The sequence below is a fragment of the Rhizophagus irregularis genome, chromosome 22 (genome assembly GCF_026210795.1).
Source record: "Rhizophagus irregularis chromosome 22, complete sequence".
NCBI classification, from domain to species: Eukaryota; Fungi; Glomeromycota; class Glomeromycetes; order Glomerales; family Glomeraceae; genus Rhizophagus; species Rhizophagus irregularis.
The window spans coordinates 1-10,639 of NC_089450.1; the positions used below are offsets into that span (position 1 = coordinate 1).

General features: G+C 33.4%; 4 protein-coding genes across 4 annotated transcripts; 2 read left to right on the top strand and 2 right to left on the bottom strand.

The window, feature by feature from the left end:
- Positions 1-1,626: 1,626 nt before the first annotated feature.
- OCT59_014228 (uncharacterized protein) lies at positions 1,627-2,554 on the top strand (the record flags this gene model as incomplete). Its single annotated transcript, XM_066149866.1, has 3 exons — positions 1,627-1,675; positions 1,877-2,273; positions 2,440-2,554. The coding sequence occupies 3 exons, from the start codon at positions 1,627-1,629 to the stop codon at positions 2,552-2,554; spliced, it is 561 nt and encodes a 186-aa protein (XP_066002097.1).
- A 781-nt stretch (positions 2,555-3,335) lies between these two features.
- Positions 3,336-5,126, bottom strand: OCT59_014229 (uncharacterized protein; the record flags this gene model as incomplete). The annotated part of the gene is made up of 11 exons (XM_066149867.1): positions 3,336-3,508; positions 3,595-3,683; positions 3,760-3,771; positions 3,985-4,018; positions 4,096-4,129; positions 4,209-4,220; positions 4,426-4,464; positions 4,633-4,716; positions 4,787-4,820; positions 5,018-5,028; positions 5,124-5,126. 11 exons carry the CDS (start codon positions 5,124-5,126, stop codon positions 3,336-3,338), a joined length of 525 nt encoding a protein of 174 aa, XP_066002098.1.
- Positions 5,127-6,292: 1,166 nt separating this feature from the next.
- On the bottom strand, positions 6,293-8,459 carry OCT59_014230 (uncharacterized protein; the record flags this gene model as incomplete). The annotated part of the gene is made up of 2 exons (XM_066149868.1): positions 6,293-8,067; positions 8,144-8,459. The coding sequence occupies 2 exons, from the start codon at positions 8,457-8,459 to the stop codon at positions 6,293-6,295; spliced, it is 2,091 nt and encodes a 696-aa protein (XP_066002099.1).
- Positions 8,460-9,639: 1,180 nt separating this feature from the next.
- On the top strand, positions 9,640-10,149 carry OCT59_014231 (uncharacterized protein; the record flags this gene model as incomplete). The annotated part of the gene is made up of 2 exons (XM_066149869.1): positions 9,640-9,886; positions 9,950-10,149. 2 exons carry the CDS (start codon positions 9,640-9,642, stop codon positions 10,147-10,149), a joined length of 447 nt encoding a protein of 148 aa, XP_066002100.1.
- Between the last annotated feature and the right edge of the window lie 490 nt (positions 10,150-10,639).

Consider the following 10,639-nt stretch of genomic DNA (forward strand, 5'->3'; position numbering starts at 1 on the left):
AACCTCCTAACCCTAACCCTAACCCTAACCTAACCCTAACCCTAACCCTAACCCTAACCCTAACCCTTAACCCTAACCCTAACCCTAACCCTAACCCTAACCCTAACCCTAACCCTAACCCTAACCCTAACCCTAACCCTAACCCCAACCCTCCCTAACCCTAACCCTAACCCTAACCCTAACCCTAACCCTAACCCTAACCCTAACCCTAACCCTAACCCTAACCCTAACCCTAACCCTCCTAACCCCTAACCCCTTTTTCCAAATATTTTACTTAGAGGAGAGCTTAAAGCAGAAGCACTTCCATATCACCGTATACCCCCCGATCAGAATAATTTCTTATATCATATATTAGCAATATATTCACAATTTTATGTATCGTGTACTAACTTCTAAGGCAACATTTTTATTTCATAAATAAAGTATTATTATTATTGTACTGTGCATAAGAAATAGATCACATCGCACGTAATAACGAGAACATACGTAATATCGGAACTAATCAAAGATGCTAGCATAAATCTAACATTTTTATCCGAACAGCGACAAGCGCATCTAAATTTATATAAAACGCGTATAATACGTAAAAAGTCTTCAACAGTTAGGGAGTGCGCAGTAATTACGCGATTGTCGCTGCGCCCACGATGCAATATAACCGATCATACAGCAGGCTTGTGAAATAAAGAATAATTTCTCTATATATACTCGCCTCGGTTTTTTTCGCAAATAAAATTCTTTTACTTCGTCCTCACATACCGCCTGTTACCAATAACATTTCGCAAAAATATACTATAAAAGCCGAAAACATGTTCTATCACTTTACCTACAGTACTTCGTTAAAGCCGGAAATATGACCGCTTAGCGTTTTCCTATCAATATTAATAAGGCGTCAAGCTCAGGTGGCCACCCTCAAAAAGTTATTGCGCAAGGCGTACCGGAGTTCGACAATTTTCCTGCGACAAGCCAAAGGACAAGGATGATCCCTAGCGATCAGGGATGATCAATTAAGAAATCTAATACTCGGGACAAGTGACGAACTGTTGGCAATAAGAAAGATTTCGAAATATTTCCCAGACTCACCTCCCCGAAAAACATATCCACGTTATTGTAAAATTGCCATGTAAAATTGTCTCGTGCAGTCCTATGCAAAGTGCCTGCGAAGTGTTTGGCTAACGGCTAATTTTTCGTCATTTACCCTAAGAATAATAACACATATTCGTTTCCAATTCTCAGCTTCGAAAGAGGCGATTATTGTCATGTATTCCGCCACCGATAACATATTCTACGGACTGCGTTACCACGGTTACGTAACTACTAAGGCTGCGGTAGCACCCGCCGGGCAAGTGTGCAACTTTGGACGACTTTTTCGATAAAGCGAATCAATTTCGCTCGACCAACAGCCGATATTCGAGAGGCCGTCGAATTCGATGATGATTGTTATACGATGAAGAGGATGTTCGTAATGCCATAAATTTCAATATACGTACGGATCAACGATCTTACACCAGAGACTACGTATATTCAGGGAAATCTACCGACACTCCCGGCATACCAGATTTCAACTGTCATCTCGCGGCTCATTGATCTTAGTCGATTGAAGCTAAAAGAAAGCATGTTTTAGAAAATATGGGCGATGAAACATTTCCCGAATTTTATCGACGAATAAAGGCGGGATGTAATTCAGCAAATCTACAATTATATGGGAGGAAACGAACTTAGATATAGTATTCTTACCACCTATGATAATCACTAGTTTTTACGCCGGGAGCGTGTGCAAGCCTTTGGATCTCAAAAACCCTTCCACTAAAATCCGAATCTCCACCGTACTCGAAGGCGTATGCGATATCTAACTCGACAGGCGAAAGAGAATCTTAAGTCTTTCCTAAACCTCAAGTAGTAGTATCGGTCTCGCCGAGACACGATTCACGTACTCTTCGGTCACACTCAAAGTCATCGTCCAACTCCTCATTAAATCAACAACAATCTTCCAGCACTCCTTTGCGAATCAACAATTATCTTCTAACACTTCTGTTAAGCAGAACAATTATAGCTTCTCAGACTTCAAGTTCCAAGAAGATATTAGGTGAAGGACGAAGTGAAAACCCTCCTATGCGAATTTCGTGGAGATACGATTGCTCCGAAGATGCAGACTTATCGAAAGCCCCTTCGCGCGTCCTGGAAGAAATGCAGAAAGAAGTTGAGATTATAAAGACCTCGCCGATATTCAAGGCAAGTATATCCCCAAGTTGGTCTGTTATGATATTATGGAGGAGGTATGAGCTTCGTTATCGGCATGACTATCTGTCGGCACTTCGTTGAGCGACCAAAAAATAAAGAAACAGCAAAAGACAAGGCGTACATGAGCGGATTAAGCGATCTCCATACAAGCGCATCCTCCACAATGACATTCGGGAGAAAATATCTTAATTAACGATAAAGGTGCCCATACCCGATTGATCGGGATGGCAAGCCGAGGATAGCTAAAAAAGAAGAGAAAGTTTTTCAAAGAGGAACAGCTCAAATTATCTCAATTGCTAGATGGATATACGTATAAGAGTCTAACTATTTCGCAAATTACTGTATTGCATTTCCTGTAATCCTAGTTTGCCTTATAATTAATAATCATATTTACATCAGAAGTCACGGGAAAATGTTCATCAAATGTACATCGGTCACTTGATGTACATCATGATGCGAAACGCTGAACATCGGACTCTGCAATGTACTACCGATGTCACAATATTTGATGCATCGCCTAAATTCAAAGTTCATTAACGATGTACATTATTTTAAAGATAATAAACATCATATCAATATTTTATTATTTATGTTAATATGCCACGGCTAAATATTATTAATAAATTATTTTATTAAATTACACTATAACAATCTATACTAAATTACACTATAAAATCTATACTACTAAATCTAATTAATCCAAAAATATTAGCTAATTCTATTAAAAATAAAAATAAAAACAAAAACAACTGAAGTTTCGTAACAGGTATTGCGAAACTTACTGCTTTCATTTCCAGTAGTATCACTCATTCACAACGTTTATAATAAACATTTTCTTTAAAAATCTTCTAAATTCATCCTTAATAGCGTTCAATGGTTCGTTTAGCCAACGTAAATGACAATACGCACGACATATATTTGATTCTCCATCAACTGGTCCCACAAGAGATAGTAAATGTAATTCAATCCTACACTAATAAACATTCAGTCACGACAGGTTATCTTTAACTTCTTTGCGTCTATACAATAGCAATTGTATCGAATATATATCTCCCAACACAATTCCTTGCTCCATAAGTGGAAAAGGTCTCGCAACATCACCAAACACGAAGAAATGCCAATATAAACATCATCACCGCCATGCTAGACATGATCAACATTAACATAATTATAAATGTAGTTGAAATTTCTATGCATAAATCAAAATCAAAAGTAAATAAACAAATTAAATTAATTACAACTGAAAACGCGAAAAAGAATCCAAATTTCCCTTTAGAAGAATATTGTGTATTAAGTAACATAAACTTAGAAAGGACCTGCAGTCTCGGTTGTTCCCTGTAAATAATCTATCGTTACGTGCTCCTGTGTCTTCTCCGTTCTTACTGAAGTCACCATTACTGACACACGATCTGAATGCTTTACTGATCCCATTATGGAGGCGATACCTATATAAAAATACAAGAAAAATTAAAAAAAAATAAATTAAAAAAATAAGTTTCAAATTTTTAAATCGAAACTTACCAGATCAAAGTCCTAAAGCCGAAGGAATCAACACTTATAACTGAAAAAATATGAGAAAAATTAAAAAAAAAATAAATTAAAAATTAAGTTTCAAAATTCAAATCGAAACTTATTAGATCAAAGTCCTAAAGCCAAAGGAAACCGACACCTATAAAAAAATACGAGAAAAATTAAAAAAAATAAATTAAAAAAAACATAAGTCTTGAAATTTAAATCGAAACTTACCAGATCGAAGTCTTAAAGCTGAAGGAGCTGACACCTATAAAAAAATATGAGAAAAATTAAAAAAAATAAATTAAAAAAAACATAAGTTTTGAAATTCAAATCGAAACTTACCAGATCGAAGTCCTAAAGCCAAAGAAGCTGACACCTATAAAAAAATACGAGAAAAATTAAAAAAAAAACAAATTAAAAAAAACATAAGTCTCGAAATTCAAATCGAAACTTACCAGATCAAAGTTCTAAAGCCAAAGGAGCCGACACCTATATAAAAAATACGAAAAATTAAAAAAATAAATATATTAAAAGTTTCAAATTTCAAATCGAAACTTACCAGATCAAAGTCTCAAAGCTGAAGAAGCCGACACCTATTAAAAAAAATACAAGAAAAATTAAAAAAAAGATAAATTAAAAAATAATGTTTTAAATTTTCAAATCAAAACTTACCATATCGGCATATTCAAGTTCAAAGTCGAAAACTGATATCTACAAAAAAAAAAAATCAAAAAAAAAATCAAAAAGAAAAAAATATATATGTAAGTTTTGCTTCAAACTTACCGATTCGAAGAAGCCGATATCTAAAAAAAAAAATAAAATTAAGCCGAATTTTTTTCAAAAAAAAAATTTACTAAAAAAATTTCAAAGGAAACTTACCAATTCAAAGTTCCCTGCGGACGAGGCGATATCTACAAAAAATAAGTTTCGAAAGCGAAGAGCAAAGTCAAAGCCAATACATACCTAAAAAAAAGAAAAAAAATTAGTTTAAAAAAATAAAGTTTTGAAAGAAACGAAACTTTCAAAACTTTACCGATTTAAAGCGCAATGTCAAAGCCGATACATACCTAAAAAAAAAAAAAAAATTAGTTTAAAAAAAAAATAAAGTTCTGAAAGAAACGAAACGAAACTTTCAAAACTTTACCGATTTAAAGCGTAACATCAAAGTCGATACATACCTAAAAAAAAGAAAAAAAAATTTTTTATTTTAAAAAAAGACAAAAAAAAAAATAAAGCTTCAAAAAATGAAACTTTAAAACTTTACCGATTTAATACCTAAAAAAAGAGAGAATAATTTTTTTAGAAAGAAAGAAAAAAAGTTTATTTTTTTTAAACTTTACAGTAAAAAGATTATCTTTCGGCACACAAACCATAATTAGACTAGTCTGATCAGCCAGTTTCTTTTAGCCATGGTTTAATTTTAGTCGAAGTTTAACGTTCCGTCAGCTAAAATTAAGTCAAAATATGGTCATTTTATCACATGACCGAATTTTTTTGGCTTCTTTTTTAGTCTTTATAATTTGTACTATAACTTATATATAAAATAAAAATAAAAACTTTAATGTACATTGAATATTTATTATTAAATACTGCACATCATGATAAAAATTGCATTGATGATGCTCATTAATGTTAAATATTACTTGTACATTAAAAAGAATGAATATTGCAATGTATATGATTTGCATAAATGTACATGTAATGTACATTTTTTTTGTAACTTCCTGATGTTACAGACATTTCGTAAAGAAGGAGGGGCGAACTTCCAAGTCACGTAAATGTAAGGTGGTTAGTTAGACTGTAGGATTAGACATTAGCATAGACGTCATGTATCAGTTGTATCACGGGCACAGTCCCCGAACATTTGTATTTATTTTATTTTTCGCATGTATTAGTTAATACGTTACTCTCTGTGTAATTTGTTTACATCAATAAAGAATTCGGCTGAAAAGGCATACATTGTATCAAGCATGAGATATAGATGTATGGTGAATAAAAAAAGTGAGACCTAAAGTCACACTTGGATAAAGTAAATTGCGTCCTACATGAAAGTTGTAATCGAATATGCTGATAAATAAATGCGCAGTAATGTTAGACATCATGTATCCCAGAAATAAGTAATTGCATATAATTTACGAATGAAAATTGGCAAGTGTGAATCAGAAACATCGCATTGCTTATTTTTACCTCAGTCGCTAATCCTCCGAATTTATGCTATAGATTCGAAATTATTTAATCTCGGCAAAGTTCACTAGCTAAAATTGATATTTTATAGGATGGGAATACGAAATTTTGTGGATGTGGGTTGGATAATTTACTTCGGAAATCTGGTGTTAGCAATAGTAGTAATAGAAACTAGAAATATATTTCACTTGCACTCTTACATTTTTATTTTTAGTATCTAAAAAATTATTAATAAAGTTTTGCATGCATGAATCGGAAAAATAAAATGATCGAAAGCATTACAAACATTTATTTATTTAATTCAAAGTATATATTTCCTTTAAGCATTTTATAAAATAAGCAGTATATTATTTGATTAACTCAATGCGAAAGGAATCTCAGTTTTGTCCATATTATTACGAAAGATTTGTGCACTACGAGATGTTTTAGAATATAATATATGGACTGTTTCAAAATAGATATCATTCCTCGGCTTAATTACATTCGGAAAAAAAAGTTGACAATTGTTGGCTTTACTGTCAGATGGCACAAAGTTAAAGACAAACATACCGCACACTTTGTCTTGCCCTTTTGTATACTCAATAGCCTGTTCAGCCGCCTTTTTTATCTCTTTTTCAGAAACTTTGTCAACTTTGCATTCAATTCCATACTCCTTGTTATTACATACCCAGACATTACATTTTTTTTCAGATTTCTCTAAAGTTCTAGTTTCACGAAAAATCCTATATGTTGGATATGATACAGCCATACGTAATAGAGCATAAAGCTCTCCTTGGATTGTTGATTCAGAAAAAGAATGTTGATTCGCGGCCAAGGGATCGAAAATCTCATTATAACGGATGTGTTTAAAAAGATCCAATGTCTTACTTAAAAAGTCTTGAGGAGAGTTAATATGCGGAATTCTTGCTAAAGCATCTCGTCTGAAAACAGGATAATAATTGTCTGACAACAGATCGAGAATGATGTTAGAAGTGAACCCAAGAATCTCATTTCCCATATCCCTTATGATTCCAATTGCACGCAGGTGTACAATGGCAACTAAATCTTCGTCATTGATTTCTGATGAATGCAGAGTTCCCTTTCGTAAAAAGCGCTCTAAAAGTTTCTTTGTATCTTTGATAAAGTGATTATTACTGCTATTAACTGGCTCAGAAAGGTATTTTTCAATGTGTTTAACCGCACTAATCTTTTTCTTTGTGGGATTACGAATGAATTCTGTGAAAAGATCGTTCCATGCATTAAATTCAAGAGTTTCCTCATTGCTACCATATTGAATGCACAGGGATGCAAGTAACCCTTCTAATCCAGCGTAACCATTAGTAAGGCTGTAAATATCATCCACAACCTTTTCATTAAAACGGAGATTTAAATTCTCTTGGATATCATAATAGAATTGTATATGCTGTTCTTTGGTAAAATCTGACGCCTCAATAATTTTTGCTGAATTTAATGGTGATGGAACTCCTTCAGGCTTTTGAAGACAGGACTGAGTCAGTTTCCCCAACAAGCTATCGTCTAACAAATTGTCCTGTGGTAATTCCTGTGATGACTCCTGTGATGATATTTCAATGACTTTTTTAACTTGATGACTTCCATTTTCAAGTATTGTAGTAATTGCAAAACTGCCCGCAAAAATGACCGATTTGATTCCTCTTACTCCCCTATCATTTACAAGCTTGATGAGTTCTCTCATCTGATCAATTGTATCCACAGGGCTTTTGTTTTGATTAAGTAAGAATCGGTCAAATTCGTCGATCATGATTACAATCTGCTTCTTGTATAATTGAACGATTTCACGATCGAATTCACTTATGTTATTACATAAATTCAAAGAAAGTTGGTCGCACAATCCATACAGGAATCCGTTTGCTAACATTGAAGCTTGTATATAAAAATAATTCTCTTTGGTGCCACTCAAATAATGTAGAGTTGATGATTTTCCAGATTGAAAATGACCCACTAGGAGCACGCACACCTTTTCATTTATGGCCTCCTCTAGCTTATAGGTTGATTCCAGAATATCAAATGGAACATAAAAATTTTTTGTGATATCTACAGGTCCTTCAGTTTTCACGAGTTTACGCATCCTCCGGTTTTGAAAATGGGATTCGGAATTTGGCCGTTTAAGACCTGTACGAGAAAGATAATTTAAATTTAGTGAACTAGTACAAAATTAACATTAGGTAAACCATTGGGAGACACTTACCAGTGATGGCGGGCGGTGGTGGTTCCACGATGATGCAGATGTTAGTACTAGTGGGTGTTTCTTGAAAATAACTTCCAACAGATTCGAATGAATGCAACTCTACACCTTTGTGCTCTTTTACGATCACTTCTTGATTTTCCTTAGTTTGAATAATATCGACCCTCCATAATGTCAGTCTGTCTGCGTCAATACCAACGAAGGCATTTTGTTTCGCGTCCTTTATGGCTGTTCTGAGGTGCCCAAAGGTCGCGTAATTTCTAGTATCAATCGGGAAAGAGTTTTTAATAGCGTCACCTTGAACGAGGCAAAATATCATAATGTCAGTATATCTGCAAACGCGGAAATCGAGTGTTAAAAACAATGATCAAAAAGTAATTTTCCAGTATAACACAAATAAAAGACTTTTATTTTTCCTCGAATTTAGTTTGTACCCGGGATGGCAAAAGTACTCGAAATAGCGAAGAATAATTCGACATTTTGATTATTTATCATATATATATATGTTTCCATAAACGGTTGTTGACTAATTACTACGAACTGTAAGTCAATAATACTACGAACTGAGTCAGCGATATGTCAAGGATCAAATACAAAATTACGAAAAAAATTTATCAATCAAAAATCAGCCACATGTCACAATGTCACATGAGAGTGCCAATCAAAATAATTCCTGATCGGCGAAACTAAGACAAGATATGAATATTTCGGTTATGACTGTGCGTTTACAAGGAAGCGACTCAGAGCTTGCAAAGCCAATATCTATTTTTTTGTTCAGAACTTTCAAGGACCTTATTAGGCAGAGAACATAAACTTTTGGTGAGTTTTAATATTGCTAATTTATTTCTGACTCCGTGCGTATTCTATGTATAATTGACTATTTTATTCTATCCAGAATATTGACGTTGGGTAAATGAAATTGGATTAGAGTTAATGTTAGGATATTATGTTAGTATAGATAGTTTAGATGAATGAAACACCAGCAGGCATTAGTATAGAGACTCTACTTCACTTTGTAAAACAAGTTTATGTATTACCGAATCTTGTAATTTATTTTTTTACATCAATAAATCAGAAATTCCGATGAGGATATTGCCTTGTTTTTTATCTATGCTAACAAACTTTTGAATTATCCCATCTCATATAAAAAATTATTATCGAACATGCAATCCATCGATTCATTGAGAGAATTAAATTCCAAGCTCTTAGCTGAGATTACTGAGCTTAAGAAGGTGAATGCTGAGCTTAAGGACAAGAATGCTGAGATCCCTGATCTTAAAAGGAAGTTTGCTGAGATTGAGTCTGAGAAAGTTGAGCTTAAGGCCAGGATTGCCGAGATTCTAAGACAGGCTGTGGAAGAGAGTAAGAGACGTGATGTTGAGAATGCCGAACTCAAGGCCAAAATCAAGGAACTAGAGAAAAATAAGACAGTTACCACTAAACTCGAGTCTGAGAATGCTGAGTTTAGAGATAGAATTACAAAAGTGGAATAGAGGAAAATGCTAAATGATACTTCCTCTAATAACAGTTCACCTAACTTCAATTCGGTTGCAGATCAGTTATCCATGGCAACACATCATGAGAAACCGTTAGTGGATAAGAAAATGGATACTTCATTACCTGAAGAACTGATTCCAGAGGTGATTGCAAAGCAATCGGTATCAGCTGTTAACATATCTGTTATGGACCAATGTGATCAGACAACCTTAGAAGATAAAGAAACAAATGCTTTCTTGGATGAAGTACGTAAGAAAAAGATTAGTGATGAGATTAGACAACGCAATAGGAAGAAGAAACTTCAAGCCTAAGAAGATGGTGGGGAAGTACCTCCAGAAGAGAAGATAGGTAGTGAACAGAATTCAAAGTGCAAGAAGAGGAGAAGTGTTAATAAGCTTAAGCAAGAATTATTTGCTTCAAAGTTGGTTTTCTATAAGGAAACGCCATTAATAGAACAAAATTATGTGACCGAAATTTCTGAAACATTCTTTACAGAAACCTTGAATTTTTAAACAATACCGAATTGATATAATAATGATGTTAAATAAATATCGTGGCGATATCGATTTGCAAATGATATCATTATGATATCGCAATGATATCATTTCAATATTAATTCAATATATCGAAATGATATCGTAAAGATATTTGTTTGAAAAAATATCAGATCAATATCATTTCGATATTGTTATAACAACAATGAATTTTTTGAAAAATGGGAAGTAAATACGATATTAATATGATATCGTTCCAACATTAATTCAATATCAATATGATATCGTAAAGATATCACTTTATAATTATCTAATCGACATCATAACGATATTGACGAAACATCAAATTGATATCATTTCAATATTGTTATAACAATAATGAAAAATAGAAAGTAAATACGATATTAATATGATATTGTTCCAACATTAATTCAATATCAATATGATATCGTAAAGATATCACTTTATAATTATCTAATCGACATCATAACGATATTGACGAAACATC